The sequence below is a fragment of the Cryptotermes secundus genome, unplaced genomic scaffold, assembly GCF_002891405.2.
Source record: "Cryptotermes secundus unplaced genomic scaffold, Csec_1.0 scaffold326, whole genome shotgun sequence".
In the NCBI taxonomy this organism is placed as follows: domain Eukaryota; kingdom Metazoa; phylum Arthropoda; class Insecta; order Blattodea; family Kalotermitidae; genus Cryptotermes; species Cryptotermes secundus.
The window spans coordinates 245826-265751 of NW_019727396.1; the positions used below are offsets into that span (position 1 = coordinate 245826).

Consider the following 19926-nt stretch of genomic DNA (forward strand, 5'->3'; position numbering starts at 1 on the left):
GGTAAACAGAAATTCTCCAAACCTATGGGAGATTACTATATGTTTTAATGTGTGTGAATTATTGAGTGGTATAGTTTAAAACCAAATATAAATCCTGACAGCTTTAATACCCAGTTCCTGAATATGTATAATTCAATAACTGAATTTGCCAGATATGGACTACATATTTATTTCATTACATCAATTTTACTAAATAAAATTAAAATAGGAAGGTTGAAAACTGGATTCAACATGGCATTTCCACTGAGGCATATCATAGCATAGCATTCCTTTCCTGTAAATACACTTCATATTTAAGGATAAAAATATTACGTATTTTACTCTATGAGATATTCATTTTACTGGAAAGTATGAATATAAACATAATACTTCAGAAGACAAACATTTCGTTAACATATTCTGTTTGCATTTGAGCGATGTTGAATCAGTCTTCGAAGAGAGATTACATCCGTTCCTAATATAGATTATCCAATGAATATATACTTAGCCTTTCTGGTAGAATCTACAAGATTTTTACAACAACAGGGACGGTTTGTTGCAGTGGCACCAAAAGCACAATGTTACTGTGGCTGGGGTCGGACATCATGCATCTGGTTACACAGCGGGCCAGCTGACCTTGACTTAGAAGATGTGCGCTCTGAAAGACGCCTCCACACTTTTAGAGGTTCTCCTCTGATATTACAGAAATGTAAGTATTCTATTTCGACAAATGCTGCCTCTCATCTATAAAGTCATAATTAAAAATGTTTCTTGAGCATAAAGAATGTTCTCAGAAGAGCATGAACGTGATTCTCGAGTTTGAGTCCTCGTTTCATATTATCAGAGCACATAGATATGTATCACTGCGCTCTTCTCGTGGCACACCTGATTCCAAAACAGTGTCGATAATGTTGGAAGAACGGATGGTAAATTAATCAGTTTTAGTAGAGAATACTGATGAATGCAGAATATTATGAATGTTATCAACCGTCAATGTAACTGTAATACAATTTTATAATAATACAATTTCGTGCAATATCAAGTAAATATGTTTGTTTACAAACGTTCTCAGACTAGACAAAAATAATAAAAATGATGAATAGATATTTGTATTGTTATGTAATATACATTTTAATTTTAAATGAAATTATCATAGTACAAGAGATAATAATGTGATTCTTCGTGAATATTGTGCAATAACTGTACAGTGCTATCAGCATTGTTTCTTGAAACCTTCTGTAATAGCAACATTAACGTACAATAATTAATAACAAACAAGTGCAAAATGAAGGATAATGGAATCTCATTTAGTCGAAGAAATGAATGACTAGTATCTAAATTAAAGATAATTACATAAAGGGCAATACTCGATAGGAATGCCTACTATCCATCTAGTATTTAGGGTAATAGTTCTTTGTAACCTTATGAAAGGGGTACACTGTGAGCATGATATAATGGCATTTGCTTGACAAGCACTGCCTCGAATTCAAGTACTCTTCGGCGTTATCTGACATGAGACGGGACGTTTGTACGAAGTTAACTGGACCACATTCCCGGGCACCTGTTTCCAACGTCGTTGCTCGAATATTTCTAAAGAAATCGGAAGGACATATACTAAGGAAATTACGATTAGGCCTTCATACATAAATTTAGAGGGATCTTTCCGTATTTATAAAGATATAAGTCTTATCGATACGAATGTGACACCGAATGAAACGTCGAGAATCATATGTAGGCCCTCGCGTCGACTATATACATATGAGAATTAGATCGGTTTATGGATTAATTTCAATATTTGGAACTTAAAGCCTGCATCTTGTTGTATTATGATATTTTATTTTTATTTCTATTATAACCGTCAACACAACACAAGTGGTATGGAAATATCTTCAATGGAGATAGATGTTAATACACATTTTACTTATTTATCACAAATTTTATTTAATTTATTATAAATAAAAATAAAATTACAAATATTTGTAATAAATAAGTATAATGTACATCAACATCTACGTACTATATCCATTGAAGATATTTCCAAACCAATAGTGTTGTGTTGACGGTAATAATACAAAAAAGAACTCCGTGATTTTAGTCCCCAAGCGAACTATACCGACCGAGCGACCGCCGCTTGTCGGCGAAGTTAGTGCCAACTTTTGCGGATAGAGGGTGTCGCGTGGTCAGCGCAACGAATCCCCACGGCCATTAATTTCATACAAATCAAATATTAAATATATGTAGTACACTACACGCTCCTCCCAGCAGCGTGCATTGTTAACGTTTATTTTCAAAATAATGACATTCAACTGTATAACAATACTTTCAAAGTTTGCTACAGATTTGAAGCAGTGTCGAAAGTTGTATTTTAAAGGGAAGTGAAATGCATTGATAAAAAAGTCTTGCATACTTCTTGATTTGATCCACGCAAAAATCCAGCCTCTTATTTTCAGGTTTTTCGAATTTGAAGAACTACCACGTATATTAAAATCTGAGCTCTTTGACTATGCAAGTAAATTGAACCATTCATAACAACTTGTTCCTACATGCACCACCTGCTTCAGCTAAACTATGAAATTCTCCCACAAGGTTATTTTGTGTTTCGTATGGTTTTTACAATAAACTGCGAGTTTCCCTAAACTGCATTAACAGGTTGGTTTTCGTAGCGCAGATGTGAGGTACCCCGCTGGCGGTGGAGGGGGCTGAGAGTTGACTAGCGCTGTTAGGACCGCTGGAGGGGGAGGGGGTGTCCTGCATAGCGCGAATACGTCACAATATTATTTATAAGACATCCCGCCATTTATGATTTAAGACTCTTAGAATATAAAAGATGTATTGACCGTCTCGTAAGCCTCTGCGGTCTATCACAAGTAAAGCAAAACCGGCAGCCAGAGAATAATTTACTTTAAAGATGTAGAGGAAATGCTTCGATTTTTAGTCTAGGCGTCTATGGCCGCTTTAGTTACCACGTATATTTTCAGCCTCGGTTGTATAATTCTGCACTGAGTGCCTATCTTGGTTAGAAAAAACCCTCGGCTCCTTCCAAAAGGAGGCGATCCTGGTTGTCATGTAATCTAACTTGTGCTCCAGGAGAAGTTGGCTTGTGGACAGGGTACGTGTTCAGAGCCCTTCGCAGATATGTCGTGATGAGTCTGCAGACACCAGCTATGTCATAGTCAACCGTGACAAACTGGAACACACAAGCCTACCGATTTCTCTGCTGTGCGAAATCCTTCACATGACAGTTTGGATCTGAAATTTCACACTTCTTCACTCTGTACCCTGTCTTCGTTCACGTTATCCCAGCAGTTCCTTGTGTTGTACTCTGCGGCTGACACGAAATCTTCAGGAAATTCTTGCATTTCGCTGGTTGCGCAGTAGCTGCGCCGGTATTGCTGCGTAGTCGATGGTGGCCTCTGCGATCTGAGGGGCACATGAATGCGTGACTGAACATTGCGACAAAATAAAATTGACTGATGCCATGACAAATTAGTTTATTATTAGCCTAGTTCACTGAACTCATCTTTCTGGAGCAGGCAGTAACTATTACGACATTGATCGATGTTGCCAATAGATATGGAACTGCCGTCCTATTGGTACGAGTGTCCTACGGCGCCATAACATACAAATGCAGACAGAGACACCGTAAGGAAAATATAAAATACGACGGGAAGACAAGTTTGCAAATACCGTCCACCGTTTAATTCTGACTGTAACAGCAGTCAGTGCACACAATGGGACGCTACGTAAGTTGTTCTGTTCACTAAAGCAAAAGATAAGGTCGAGCTGTAGTGGCTAACACCTGCTAGATTCACGCTCGACCATGGACCAAAAAGTGTACTTTCGCACATGCGCACTTTGAAAATGAAACACTACGGTTACCAACAGTGTCCGACTATGCCGTTGTATTTCTGCATGACCCAACTAGGAAACACAGGCATACCTAGGATGACAGTGTAGAAAGGAATCTACGATGAGTAGTGCGTGGCCTGAGTTCAGCTGAGCAGAGACAGAGCTTGCTGGCGGGCTCTTCCGAACACGGTAATGGACTTTTAGGTTCCATAAAAGAATATTTCTAGACTACCTAAGAGAATGTGCGTTTCTAATGCCTCTGTTCCTTGCAAATGTTTATTTGTCAAGTGCAGATATAAAGAGCATTCATATATTTAAGATATAATTTATTTCACTGCATTATGTGTGACACTGTCCACTGTCTGATGTACATTTAATACAGACCTATACGAAGTCTGCAAATGGCCTTGCTCCTGAATTCACAACATTCTTTGTTATTATGCTGAGGAATATTTCATTTACATTTTCGACATTAACAACAACGGCCCGGAGAGAAGCAACAAACATTTGAATGTTGAACTTCTAACCTGACTCCTAAACCACCGGAATAAACCCCTCCCCCCGTATATTCAGTATGATGAATCAATTATCGTTACAGATGTTAGCCCCCTAAAATGCATTTGTAACAATGGGTACCCCTTGCTTTAATGTTAAGTGACCCTGTATCACGCCTTCATATTTCATGTATGGGTTTCGTCTCTTTCTCAGGACAAACAGGATTTCTTTGCCTGAACAACGTAAACCCACAGATCTTTGTAAATGATGGGGTGTGTTTTCTGTGACGTAAGAATAGATTGTTAAAATACTATTTATATACCATCATCTTACAAACGGTTAAGAGAGCAATTTACAATTGAATCTGCAGAAGTTTCAAATCAACTGAAGACACAAAGTTTTAGAATGAAGGTTCTCAGAACACGAACAGAAATGCTCAGTCTCTCTCGGCACGATATTCGAACGCCCTTTTCTGTCAATCTGAGAGTATGGGCCCTAAGATGGGCTTATTTCTCTTCGAAAGAGTCCCATCGCGTGCCGAGAAATTCACTGTCACAGAATTAATTCTGAGGAGGTGTTTGTTAGAGTTCATAATACCTAAGAGTTCATTGTCAACTCAACTATATTCTCGGAAGCAGACCTTAATCTTCCTGAAATTTGAATAGAAAAGAATGTTCTTCTCATTATTCCTGAGAAGAGAGAGGAGTGTCTTGGGAACATCGAACCCCACCTGTCAGTCAGGGTAAAGTTTATCTATTGTACACATGCACTTCATGCGGCAGCTCCATTAGTGATGACATACAGTTCTGGTAACTGAAATGTAATACTTGCAAAGTAATATTTCTTCAGATGATTCCCTACACAGCAACTGTTGAGTACAATTATTTTCAATAATATACACAAAACAAGACCAATAAAAAGTTGTAACTTGTTTAACAACACTGTTCAGCCATTATGAGACGGAGTAGTGGTGGGTCATTGCACAACTCGGTCCTTATCTTGAGTATGTAGCTTCGAATGATGGATATGAAATTATCCCAGAGGAAGCCACTATGGCCAAGTCGAGGTAATATTTCGAATTTTGCCTACAGGGACTGAGCAAACAAAAGAGGAACATGTCAGAATAGCTAGTGTTCAGTCCGAAATTCAAGTGAAGCACTTCTCATAGGCAGATTGCAGTGTTATGGCCAGACGAGTCTCTTTGGCGTCAATATAGGGGAGATTCAAAGTAAAGTAGTTAAATATAAATTTCCCTTTATGTATTTTTTATTGCTAGTAGGGTGGGACTAAGTCCCTTGCACTGCGGCCACTTCTGGCCTATTGTACCAGCCCCAGATGATAGGTGAGGGTGATTGTGGAGCAATTGGTGGAATGAATATTGGCAGGGGAAACCGAAGTACTCGGAGAAAACCTGCCCCAGCGCCACTTTGTCCACCACAAATCCCACTTGACCAGACCCGGGATCGAACCCGGGCAGACGCGGTGGGAAGCCAGCGACTAACCGCTTGAGCTATGGCGCGGCCTTCCTTTATGTATGTACTATTCTGTTGCTGCTTTCCTTGGAGCAATACTTCATATTCATTCATTCCTTCCAAATTCCTAGGTTAACCTCTCATCTCGCCTGCTACAAACACTTCGACACCTCGTATCTTACCGTTGGCTGCGACTCCTGCACCAGCGCCAGCTGCCCCACCAGCATCAGTATGGCGTCGTGGAGACTGACACACTGCGTCCGAAGCTGCAACAGCAGTGAGAAACATACTGAATTTTCTTATACGTTAACTAGGCTTTTTATTGATTCTGTTTATCTTCGGTGTTTTCTTCTTTCGCAACTTCAGTTCATATTGGCAGAGGGATTGCTATTTACTTTTAAAGAATGTAGTTCATGTACCTCATGCGTATAGCGGATGACGAGGTGTAAGGTCAGGATAGAATTTTAACCTAAATTTGAATAGTAAAATATAATGGATTAAAATTTACGTTCAACGATTAACTACACGCATTAATATGTGAATTGTCTTGTGGTACTTTATAAATATTAAGAATATGTTGGGCCGCGCCATAGCTCAAGCGGTTAGTCGCTAGCTTCCCACCGCGGCGGCCCTGGTTCGAGCCAGGGTCTGGTCAAGTGAGATTTGTGGTGGACAAAGTGGTGCTGGGGCAGGTTTTCTCCGAGTACTTCGGTTTCCCCTGCCAATTTTCATTCCACCAATTGCTCCACAATCACCCTCACCTATCATCTGGGGCTGGTACAATAGGCCAGAAGTGGCCGAGTACAAGGGACTTAGTCCCACCCCACTAGCAATAAAAAAATACGCTGTCCATCCGAAATAAAACTCAATTTCTACAAATATTCAAAGGTTAATATGAACAGGATATGCAGAAGATGCAAGCGTGGAATCTGAACAGTATATGGAGCCTGCAAGTACGATGTGTTCAAGAAATTGATTACATCTTATATTCTAGCAATTTAACTCATATATCAGAGAAAACAATACTAATTTTCTTACACATTCAAATTCATGCCACTGCGTGAAATGAGTCCACTTAAAAGCTGAAAATAAAACATGTAATTTTTTCCATAGACTTGCTTACATTACAGACTTTTAGAAGAAAGGCTGAGAACTGACTCCGAAGAACACATCCCTCTAACATCAACATAATCTCGAACTTTGTCCGGATCAATCAGTCGATATCGGCAACCAAACTTTCGGTGTTAACGGACAGAACGGAAAAGAAGTGACTGAGACACTGGGGGTGAAACGTGGCACCTGTGCTTAAGGAAGGAACATAAATTAAAGGTGCTTGAGGATAGGGCGTTGAGAGGAATATTTTGACTTATGAGTGTGAAGATGACAAGCGAATGGAGAAGAGTCTGAGGTTGTTTTCTTCGTCAGATATTATTAAGGTTATGAAGTCAAGGTAGATGAGGCAGATGGGATACAGAAAACAGGATAGATTAGAAATACATACAGAATTAAGGTCAGAAAATCTTAAGGAAAGGAATAATTTTGGGGATCCACACGTAGATGGAGTCCAACTGGGTCCACTCGGCACGGAGGCCACTGATTGGCCTACTGTACCTGCCCCGGGTGATTATTATGATGGAGAATTTGGTGGAATGAAGAGTGGCAGGGGAAACCGAAGTACTCGTAGAAAACCCGCCCCAGCGCCACTTTATTCATCTCAAATCCCACTTGACCAGACCCGGGATCGAAGCCGAGCCGCCGAGAGAATATTAAATCTACGTTAAAGAATCAGGACATGACTCTGTAGACTGGATCCATTTCTCACACGAATGGCCTGCTCTTTTGAACACGGTCATTAAATTTCCAGAACAGCTGAATGGCTACTAGCTAATAAAAAGGTATCTTACCTCATGTAGTAGGTTTGCTAGTTAATTTAAACGTAATTATCTTTTTAGTCTTTGGCAATACTGGCGAAATTATGCCACAAACAACAAATTTGAGACGAAGCTATCCCACAAACACTGGTTTCCGTATACCAACACACGTGCAACACAAACACTGCTTTCACCATAACAACACTCGTGCCTCAAAAACATTTATTTCATAACACACGTGAATCGCAAACATTGATTTCAACACAGCAACACGCGTATATCACAAACATTGCTTTCAGTGCAGCAACCCATGTGCATTACAAACATCTCCTTCAGAACAGCAACACGCGTATATCACAAACATTGCTTTCAGCGCAGCAACCCATGCGCATCATAAATCTCGTCTTCAGAACAGCAACACGCTTATATCACAAACATTGCTTTCAGCGCAGCAACCCATGCGCATCATAAATCTCGTCTTCAGAACAGCAACACGCTTATATCACAAACACTGCTTTCAGCGCAGCAACCCATGTGCATCACAAACCTCGTCTTCAGAACAGCAACACGCTTATATCACAAACATTGCTTTCAGCGCAGCAACCCATGTGCATCATAAACCTCGCCTTCAGAACAGCAACACGCTTATATCACAAACATTGCTTTCAGCGCAGCAACCCATGTGCATCATAAACCTCGCCTTCAGAACAGCAACACGCTTATATCACAAACATTGCTTTCAGCGCAGCAACCCATGTGCATCATAAACCTCGCCTTCAGAACAGCAACACGCTTATATCACAAACATTGCTTTCAGCGCAGCAACCCATGTGCATCATAAACCTCGCCTTCAGAACAGCAACACGCTTATATCACAAACATTGCTTTCAGCGCAGCAACCCATGTGCATCATAAACCTCGCCTTCAGAACAGCAACACGCTTATATCACAAACATTGCTTTCAGCGCAGCAACCCATGTGCATCATAAACCTCGCCTTCAGAACAGCAACACGCTTATATCACAAACATTGCTTTCAGCGCAGCAACCCATGTGCATCATAAACCTCGCCTTCAGAACAGCAACACGCTTATATCACAAACATTGCTTTCAGCGCAGCAACCCATGTGCATCATAAACCTCGCCTTCAGAGCAGCAACACGCGTATATCACAAACATTGCTTTCAGGGCAGCAACCCATGTGCATCATAAACCTCGTCTTCAGAACAGCAACACGCTTATATCACAAACATTGCTTTCAGAGCAGCAACCCATGTGCGTTATAAACCTCGCCTTCAGAGCAGCAACACGCGTATATCACAAACATTGCTTTCAGCGCAGCAACCCATGTGCATTATAAATATCTCCTTCAGAACAGCAACACGCGTATATCACAAACATCTCCTTCAGAACAGCAACATGAGTACATCAAAACTATTACTTTCAGCATACCAACATATGTGCATCACGGCACACAAACATATCTGCATCATAGACACTGGTTTCAGAACGCCAGTATACGGGGGTCACAAATTCTTCTGCAGTGCAAGCAAAAGTTTCTTGCTTGCATCATAAGAATATACAAATCTTCCACATAAGAATGCCGGCATTTCAGATTCATGTTTATTGAACTCTACAAGACGGAGTAACAAACAAAATGTAGCTTACAAATAACAGTGTAGTACTTCGATAAGTCTACTGTGCTCAAGTCTTTAGCTTGGCACACACCCAAACTGTGTTTCAGATGTTTCCGTGAGTGCTCCAACGTATCATTTGTAAAGGCAAAAATAATACCCTCTAATGTGACTATTTAAGTTTTATCACTTGAGGATTTATCTCCCTTAAATGTTTCGTTCCTTACGGATCATCCTCAGAGGGTATCAGTACTTTCGGAAACTACTATTACAATAGATGTTAATTGTATGGATACACATATGATGTCTAAAATGCACAATATAGGCAATGTTCAACATTCTACATTCACAGGGGCCTTCTTGGTGTTAAAACTTTTTTAAAAAATTTTGTTTTAAAAACTTTCAAGATCAATCTTAAAATTTATGAACCATACAGGTTCGCATCAAATCTCCTATTGTTATTCTTGGAGGTGGCTGATCCTGTGCCGTCTGTCTATCTTGCGAAAGGAGATTCTTAGTATTTCCTTGTTTATGCGTAGCCTACTGTGTTGTTTACGCTGTATCATTTGTAATTGTAACAGTAGCTTTCGATATTCATTTCCGGCCCAAACGTTGTAGAGACATCATTTTTGAGGAGAATATTTTGTCCTTTACATAACCTCTAGAACAAAAGAAATCTAGTCCAGCCAACAAATGCGAACGCGACATTCCTGTAGTACACTCAGGAGCCAAAGGTGGCAGTTTTGTTTTTCTTCACTGAGAACACCAACAAATAATGCTGTCTGCTTGAACACGATAAAAAGTTATAACTTCCAGAGCTTGATTCATATCTTAACATCATCTTCCAGTAAGGTGGCGCACCCCCACATTTTCGTCACGTTGTGGGAAAATCAATAGAAAATGGATGGGAAGAGGAAACCAATTTATAGGCCTTCCAGATCACCGAACCTCAGTCTTTAGGCACTTGAAAAGAACGAAAATAGAACTAAATCCTTTTGTCGGATTATCACAACAATGTACCATAAAGTCCGCAATAGGCATAGCAGTGTTGCTGGTCTCTGGCAAATGACATTTGTCCAAGAGACACATCAGTTCCAGAGGTTATTCGCAGGTGTCTGAATATTCGTGTAGAACAGCGAGAACATCGCATGCTACTTCCGCCAGATTTGTTCAGAAAATAGAAAAAACAAGTTTCATACTGTTTCTTACAATCTATGAGAACTAGTACGTCAGCGGAACAATACCAACCAGTTTGGAACTAAGATATTTGTACAGATCGTGTAGCATTGTTCTGACGGGTCTTGTGGTTGCGATGAGGAAGTAAGAAGTCGTAGAAAATGTACAAATTATGGAAAGTGGATACTTTTATGAAGGTACGTAGATATCTTAGATTCATTTGAAAATGTGACTTACGAAAACGGTTTATGAAAAAGAGAACCAGACTGAAATAGCTCAGTTTCTTGTCCAGTGGGAATTTGGTATCACTGGTTCGCTTTCCAGAAATCTATATCGAAGTCCTGAAGCACCAGGAATTTTTTCGCAATGCGGTATATTTAAAGAGATGGTCCTATTGAATATGTTTAACTGTGGGAAATAGTCCAGTTTTATTGAATACAAAGATTAAAATATACGTATATTTTGGAAGACAATTTTGTAACAGGCCTAATTATCGACTATGTACTTGACGAAGATAGATTAATGGAGAGCATAAATAATATGTGGATAAAGAAGGATAGAAAACATCAGATCTAACTGAGGCACTTCCCTCATTAGGAAAATAAAACCGACTGCATATGTTCAGGGGCAAGAGATCTATAACATAAACATACAAATTTAAGTACTGGTCACACATCAAGCGTTATAAAAAGAAACTGAAAAGGATGAATTTAGTTGTCACTGAACAGATGTAGTTGGGACTTGCTTGGTAGAATCTTCAACCTGAACAAGGAGGCTGTGTGTCCATGCGATACCGGATCCTGTGACTCCTTACTGAAACATACCTGTGGTAAAGCGATCCCTGTAAGAGACCGTGGAGGCCCACAAGTTTGTGAGACGTCGAGGCTCCCACATTTTCTAGACAGTCAGCTCACAGATGGTGGTGAGGTTATCAGCCTTATGCATCTGTTACCCTTTACCCCCCCCCCCATGTTCCTGATACTCATCTCTATTAGAGGCTGAGACGACTCCGAAGCTATAGTGCGGCTGGAAGGATTAGATCAATTGAAAATTCCAGTCGCCTCGTCGGGAATCTAACCCGCGACCTTCCGGCTATAGCATAGTGCCTCAATACCGTGTGTCCCATACTTATGGTAGCGATTAATTTAAACGCTTAGCGGCCTCCATAGTCTAGAGGTAACGTTCCCACCTCATGACTCGTAGTACGCGGGTTCAAATACCCGGCGGAGGTCGTCGAATTTTTAAGGGCGGAAAAATTCAGGGAACATATCCTCCGGTAGGGACTTTAAGCCGTGGGTCCCGTGTCGTAGCTTTACGGCACGTAAAAGAACCTCATACCTCCAAAGGAGGTCACTGAGCAAAATTGCGGACGTTTGCCGCCCGTCAGCAGTCACTAATACCTCCGGTAGATGGGGGAAGCATTATAGATACTTCTCAGCCAGTAGAGCCGGTCTCGCTCGCTGGGCGGGACTGATGGTAAGCACCAATACCGGTAGGATATAGAGGCTGGTAGAAATCATAGAGGGAAGCACAATGGACCACTACAGGTCTAAGTGCATGGGGAAACCCACCCTCTCTAATAACTAACTAATTTAAACGCTTCAGTAAGTAGGTGGATGATGTAGTTAGTGCTCAGATAAGAACGGGTGTATAAGAATGTTCTCCCTCTGAAGAGGATCTTCAGTGTAAAGAATGAAAAAGAAATCCAGTTTCTCAGAGGAATTGTGGGGTACGGAGTTCATTATATAATAACATCCTTCTGTACGATGTAGGAGTACTTAAGTCATACCTACCACTGTCCTTCCTTCTACGGTTGATCCTGCAATGGCATTGGATACTTCGGACTATAACAACCAGCAGATGAAACTTAAACCTGAAATCCAAACCAATAAGAGTCTAGATTCCTGGGGCTTCTTGAGCATCCAGTTCGGTATGATTACTATTGTCAGTTATAGGTCTGTCAGGGTTTCCTCTTAATATGTGCATATACGTAGTAATGAAATTTTCTAAGAAATGTTTAAAGGCAGGTTATGTGTTATCCTTTAAGAGTTATACTGGTCATACACGTATTCCAATACGTCTTTCTCAGAAACAAGTAATATTAAAACTGTGAATCTTAGAAAATGTAAAAAAGACTGCATTCCTCTTACTGGGCGAGAATTATGCCAATTTATTTATGATAGATCAGAGAGTACAAGAATTTCACTAGCAACAGCATTTGTCATATTAATTTTACATATTCACTAGACTTCCATAAGATAAATGCAACGTTGTTTTAAATTAATATTTTCAGTCGTGTAGGAATTACAGGTATAGCAATCAGTTTCCTATAACCACATAATTCTGTCACTAATACGGTCTCCTTTAATTACAGATTTCTTTTTCGTTCCATATTTTCCTTATTCTCATCTTATTTATTTCATTCTTTTATATTCATCCTTAATCATCCTTCTTGCATTTCTTATAAATTTCAACAATCACAGATAACCAATGCCATCGCGTTTTTACAAGGTTCCCCTTCCCTAATTTACTTGCGTTAATCTGCTTTTGGTCAGAACTTCATACATAACACAGTAAGCGCTGTAGAAACGCTTTAACTGCAGACCTTACCAGGAAGGAATTTTGTGACTGGCAGGATGAATTTATCTATGGAAATTTTATGCCACAGTTTAAACAAAAATTCAGGGGAGAATCCACTAATTCATTGCCATAACGGATTAAGCTTTGTCATCTTCTTTTTACGTGGTTTAAATTTGATGTTTTCATCCTTTATTTCATTATTTTGTCTTGTGCCTTCTTAGTACAAGATCTTAACACACGGAAGCTAAAGTTAACGAAATCTTCTCGGGCTCTTAGCCGTGTTAGCTGGTTAAAAATGACGAATATTTCAGGAGGATATCTGTTCCACTCATCAGTATCAGATCGCGGTAATAAGGACCGATATGTAGCTCCTGTTCATCATTAAATTAGCAGTTTGAAAGACAAGTCTCATGTAAGGAACATGGCAAAGATTATTCCCATTCTAAAGTAGATATTTCGGATATCCACCAGAGTCAGTTACAGATATTTAAATACACAGGCCTAATTGGTGTTTATATTTGTTTCTTTCGGTGAGAATATGCCCAGCTGTTGAACGTTAGAGCAAGTGACACGTGGTTACGATTGCATTGACCCATATATACGTAGATAAAATTCTGCCAGAACAAATTTTCATTAATAACAAATCAAAATTTAAAGCGATTGAACTCGGGTAATGGTTGCTACCATTCAGTCCAGAACCTTTTGTCTTGCCGTCTGCTGTCCAAAAACATAAAAATTAGAATATACAAAACTATAATTTTGCATGTAGTTCTGTATGGGTGTGAAACTTGGTCTCTGACATTAAGGGATGAACATAGACTGAGAGTGTTTGAGAACAGGGTGTTGAGGAGAATATTTGGACCGAAGAGAGATAAAGTGACAGGAGGTTGGAGAAAACTGCATAATGAGGAGCTTCATAACTTGTACTCTTCTCCAAGTGTAATTAGAATGATAAAGTCAAGGAGGATGAGGTGGGCAGGTCATGTAGCACGAATGAGGGAGACAAGGAATGCATATAGGATATTGGTGGGAAAGCCGGAAGGAAAGAGTCCACTGGGAAGATCAAGACATAGGTGGGTGGACAATATTAAAATGGATCTCAGAGAGATATGATGGAATGGTATGGATTTGATTGGATTGATCTGGCTCAGGGTAGGGATCAGTGAAGGGCTCTTGTAAACAGGGTAATGAACCTTTGGGTTCCATAAAATGCTGGGAATTTCTTGAGTGGCTGCACTTTTGGAGGCTTCTCAAGAAGGGCTCAGCTCCATGAGTGAGTGAAGCCTTGACAATAAAAAACACGAACTTAGAAGAGCAATGTCATCTGATTCTCAAAACTTCATTTCGGCAATATCTAATGAAGGTATAGCGGACAAAGCCAAGGAACATTCCTGTCTACAGCAAGTATTGTTGTGTCGTAGGTTCTAGTGCAGAAATGTGCTCTGCTGGCCAGGTTCAATCGTCTGCCTTCCCACTAAGTAGCATGGCCGAAATTACTTCATCGAATTCTTGTCAAAACTCGGCACTGGAAAGTAATAGTAAATTTGTTCTGAGATTGGTCAATTTTAGAGGCCTATACAATTAGTGGCCTAAACGAACTTTCACATGTATCTTTTTAATCCTCTGATAGAACTTTGTACAAAATACTTCCCTATATTTTACACAGGTTTCGGTCACAAATTTTACTTCCAAGGAACATAATTTTGAAGGTCTTCATAAGAGTGCCCTTGTGGATGACGAAATTCAATGTACAGCATTTCTGTCAAATCCTGTATGGGTTCTATCATACGAAAATTCGAAGACCCGCATAACTGAAGAATTTAAACAAAACTGAGCATATTTTGACATTTCTTCCCCTTAGAGCAGAATTCAATGGACAGGAACTGTAAATATCCATAAAATACATAAGCTGTGATGTGTATCACGTAAAATTTACACAAAAATAACATATTTTAGTAATATAAGCAGTGTAACCGTTCATTCTGACTGGAGGACTGTTGTGTGTAAATTAAATATGTATTAAGTTAAGATTAACAATATTACAAACAAAGAGATCCGGCAGATAGCCAGCTCTTACACGCGGAAGGGACATAGTTCAAGTTTTGCTATGTGGACAGGAAGTAACATCTGGTAATTTCATAGAATTCTGGCAGTTTCAGCAAAGTCGGAAAGGCTTTGAGAAAATGAGAGCTGACAGCTTGGGACAGCGATAACTTAGAAGTGGGACGGCCGGAGCCTCACACCCTGACCGTAATGCATCAAGGGGCTGTCAGCCTTAGCGTCAGGTCAGCATCTGCAAGAATCACATAACAAAGCAACATGATTGGGAATTCAAAATTTAGGGAACCTCCTAATTTGAAAACTTAACCAATGGCAGAAGTGGAGGAGTGGATTTCTCTTGGAGTCTGGGGTTCGTGGACCTCAGAATTCAGAGAGAGGGCATTCCACCTCGAGGAGTCTTGACACAACATTCGGCAAAGTCGGACACAAATTTTACAACTACGGCCCTTCTGTAAAGTAGTATAAGTAAAGTTCAAATTAAGGTATTAATAAATTCAGTTCTATTCCGTAAGCTGGAGGCGATTAAAGGACTACTAAGTGCAACGGTCTAAAATGTGTGTGTGTGTGATTGAAGCAGAAAGGTTCTTCCTGCCCTGCCCGAGACAGACCCGTATAAGACCCGGGATAGGAACTCAGCTCTACTGATTACTGAACAGAACCCAGTTACTCCCGTCTTTACCTGCTCTCGCGTAATAGCTCCAGCAACCACAATTCTTCTCCATTTCCATCTAACTTCTCGACATCTACGAGAAGAGGGAGGACGGTGATAAGTGGAGCACAACGTAGGATCAAGGAGGACGGCAACAGCGTGGCGCACAACGTAAAAGGGCCCAAGGAGGTGAGCGGTTACAGCAGCAATACCGACAAGGCTTGCACCTTTTGAAAAGTTATCCAACGTCCAGATATGGTCCTGTCATCATAGCTGAAGTCCACCGATATACGATGCTTTGCATGTACCTGGACAACGAAGAACTGTGCTACGTAAACCAATCACATCATTTTAGTGTCACTCCCAACGATGGGCGATGTTCTTCTTGTCTTTAAGCAGGAATCGACCGTAGCACCTACCGCTGGTATCAATATTTACGCCTACACTGGTTTCCTTCACATTCACTGATATAATCACCCCGAATATCAGCCGCTTTCTCTGGGTCATGCTGAAAATACCCTAAAAATATTGGCAATATTGTTGGCAGCGCTGCGGGAAGAAACAATACGCTGTGTGTTGCGTTTCTAAGAGAGTTGGTATGCCTGTTAAGCATTACGTCAGTGATCCAGAAAAAATGTGGGACTGGCAGAAGGAAACAGATTTTGGTGGCATTTAATATTTAAAATTAATTACCTTATGCTACAAGCCGGAAGGCCGCCGATTAGAGTCCCGATTAGTTTATTGGATTTTTTCAATTGACCTAATCCTTCCAGCAGCGCTATAGCCCTGGGTTCGACTCAGCTAATAACACAAATGAGTACTAGAAATCTTTCTAGGGGTAAAAGGCGACCAGCACGCAGGGCCGACAACTTCATCACCGTCTGTGAGCCGATTGCTTTTAAAATCTTACAGAACTCCATTGCCTATTGCAGGGCTAGCTTTAACATTTTGTCTTGTACATCAGTACCTTTGAGGTCAGGCGAAAATCGCAGGACGTCCTACTGATAAACACTTGCAGAATACTCATATTGGCAGGGAAGTGCTTCGGATTTAATAGAATTTGAAGGTTTATTACCATGTTCTCAAGGGCCTGCCGCTGGACCCCACTTGAGCTATCCAAATTGATCCCACATCCTCACACTTTAATATATGCTGTAGGAGTCTCCTTCTGCCTATGCATCTGTCTCGCAAATGGTCTCGTCCCTTCTGGAATTCCGATTAAACTTCGTTCGGATGAAAGTAATACACACACACACACACATACACCAAGAAATTAACGCGCAGAGCCAACCAACTGACAGTTTTCTGTGTATTGCTAAGACTAAGTACATCGTTTAAGGTCTTTCATTCTGGTCCGNCATCGTATTGTACTCAATGGTTATTGCGATGGGCTTCAAACTAGATGATGCGGGTTTCTATTCCCGGAAAGAGCAAGAGCTACTTCCCTTCTCTACAGTGTCCAGACAAGATCCGGAACCCACCCACCCCTCTATAGAATGGGTACCAGGGACTCTTTTCGCAGAGGTAAAGCGACCGGGGCGTGAAGATATCCACTCACATCCATCTAGTGCTGAAGTTAAGAATGGTGGACCTATATCTCCACTCCCCGCACATCCTCATGGCGTAGTGCTTAATTAATTAAGTACGGGGACAACTTTACCTTTTACGTTTCTGTGATACCCCATTATCATTTCACCTAGTAAGTCAATTGATCGTGCATCTCTTCAGACATTCTTACATATGAATTTCTTAACGAATGAATGTGAGCCTGCACACTGGCACTAACATAGGTAAGTGCATACTTGAGTAGGCAGAAGCACTAACCCCACGCCAAAGAGCATACTTGCCTCAGCACTGGTACTAATCCTACGGTGCAGAGCATACGTGCCTAAACATTGGCACTAATCCTACGGCACAGAGCATACTCGTCTAAACACTGGCACTAATCCTACGGCGCAGAGCATACGTGCCTAAACATTGGCGCTAATCCTACGGCACAGAGCATATTTGCCTAAGCACTGGCACTAATCCTACGGCGCAGAGCATACGTGCCTAAACATTGGCGCTAATCCTACGGCACAGAGCATATTTGCCTAAGCACTGGCACTAATCCTACGGTGCAGAGTATACGTGCCTAAACATTGGCACTAATCCTACGACACAGAGCATACTTTCCTAAGCGCTGGTACTAATCCTACGGCACAGAGCATACTTTCCTAAGCGCTGGCACTAAACTTACGGCACAGAACATACTTTCCTAAGCGCTGGCACTAAACTCACGGCATAGAGCATACTTTCCTAAGCACTGGCACTAATCCCGCTGCACAGAGCATACTTAAGCAGATGACAGTTTTGCAAATGGTCGAGAAATTTCTTACTTTCATTGAATCGAAGGTTCAGTATTGAATTAAAGTAAGCCATTCGATACTGGTCAGTTGAAACCATTATACACATATGTACATTATATGCATTATGATTTTAAAATGTCCCCATGCAAGCTAAGTACTTCCTCCGTACCATCCTCAATAATTTAATCACCCTTACAGCATTAAGTGAAAAGTACAAATTAAGAAGTTCCCCTTTGCCTGGTTTCCTACAGTCTCTTGTTATTTAATTTTGGTTAAGACCGCATATATCTACAGTGCTTTGTTCACCAACATTCTGAATTTATATTCTTCCACGAAGTGGGAACCCAAGTTTGATAAAGTGAAAGGAAAGCTGGTTTTACATATTTTAATTTTAGGTTTTATGTAGGACGTGCGGAGATAAATATATTCTCTGTGTTCTGAAATGAACAGTAACTTGCTTTTCCAAACTTTACTCTACTTTTAAGATCGTCATGAATATTTGGATTCTTTACGTCGGTCGCAAGTTTCAGAAATATGCACTGAGACTGTATGCAGACGTGACAAGGAAATGACACTGAATTGTATTAAATGTATCATTCAAATGAATTTCTTCTCATAACCACGGACAGTGTGACCATGCCAATCATTGAAATTCTGGTAACACTTAAAGAACTAAGGTAACACGTTTACAGAAAAAGGTGTGTCACATTAGGTTCATGATTTAAATATAAATATCCTGAACGAGCAAATAAATATATCCAAATTGTTAAAAATAGAAGAAGGAAATACAACACAGGGTCTCAATGAAAGGATGACTCTATTTAACATTTAAATATTTACTGACTGTGAAACTGAAACACGAGCATGCGCAATAATGCTGGGAGACTACTTTAACACGTAACTCCAGCAGCGGGAATTGTAGTTTCATAAGAAGTCACTGTATCACTCTATTGTTTGTCTTTCTGCGAAGAAAGTGAGACCTATTCTTTCTACTGCTTGTGGGTGTACACTCCATATTCACTTCAAGGGAATATCATATGTTCTAGGCATACTTATGTGAAATAGAACCCACAAATTGATATTCTTTCTGCCTACGTTTCGTGGAATGTTGAATATTGCTTCACCATAAAATACAACGTTGCTGAAATAATCACTTAGACCGTCTGTCTTGATATCCCTGCAGCAAATCAGCGGCGGATATGTAACTTTCCAGAGTCCAGTTTCCTACCCTGGGCCTAGCGCAGAATACCAAAAGCGTTTCAATTCACTCCGTACCCCTGCCAATATATACGGTGGTTTCGGCTTTTTAAAAACATGTAACTGTATTGTGGTAGGGCTCCGAGGCACGATTCGAGTCCTCCTCAACCTTCTATTTCAAATTGCATTAGTACTAGTAAATTTTAATTCCTCAATTTCAGTGTTATTTCTCCTTTAATGTTTAGCTACTGCTCATGTACTCGTATAATGTAATACTGAATTGGATATAACTACAACAGGCAAAATATATGTAACTTGTTCCTTGTTACATGCAACTCGCTTTTTAAAACCTTAAAAAGTTTTAAATTTTAAATCTTTTCTACATCACTCTCTATGCATATCAAATGTTTCGATCAACATTCGTCATCTTCAAGTGTCTTTAAAATTGCTGATGAAACTTCTGTGCTTCCGTCCGCAACCTCAGTTTCTGTGGCATGCCCTAGTCTATGCGCCCATGTGTCCGTAATATTTACTAGTATCTTGCATTAGTAGTTTGTGCATGGCAAATATTTGTGTTTCTTTAGGTACTTACCCTATGGTGATGGGCAGTTCCTCT

The 19926-nt window shown here is 40.3% G+C and overlaps 1 protein-coding gene across 1 annotated transcript in view; it reads right to left on the reverse strand.

Annotated features, from left to right (window-relative positions):
* Positions 1-2144: 2144 nt before the first annotated feature.
* LOC111864671 (pyroglutamylated RF-amide peptide receptor) overlaps positions 2145-19926 on the reverse strand; it is an 80091-nt gene continuing 62309 nt past the window's right edge. The window contains exons 8-10 of the mRNA XM_033751525.1: positions 12269-12348; positions 5978-6061; positions 2145-3399 (exon numbers count right to left, since the gene is read on the reverse strand). Of these exons, the coding sequence (XP_033607416.1) occupies positions 3269-3399; positions 5978-6061; positions 12269-12348 (295 nt within the window). The 3' untranslated portion in view covers positions 2145-3268. The remainder of the gene's footprint in view (positions 3400-5977; positions 6062-12268; positions 12349-19926) is intronic.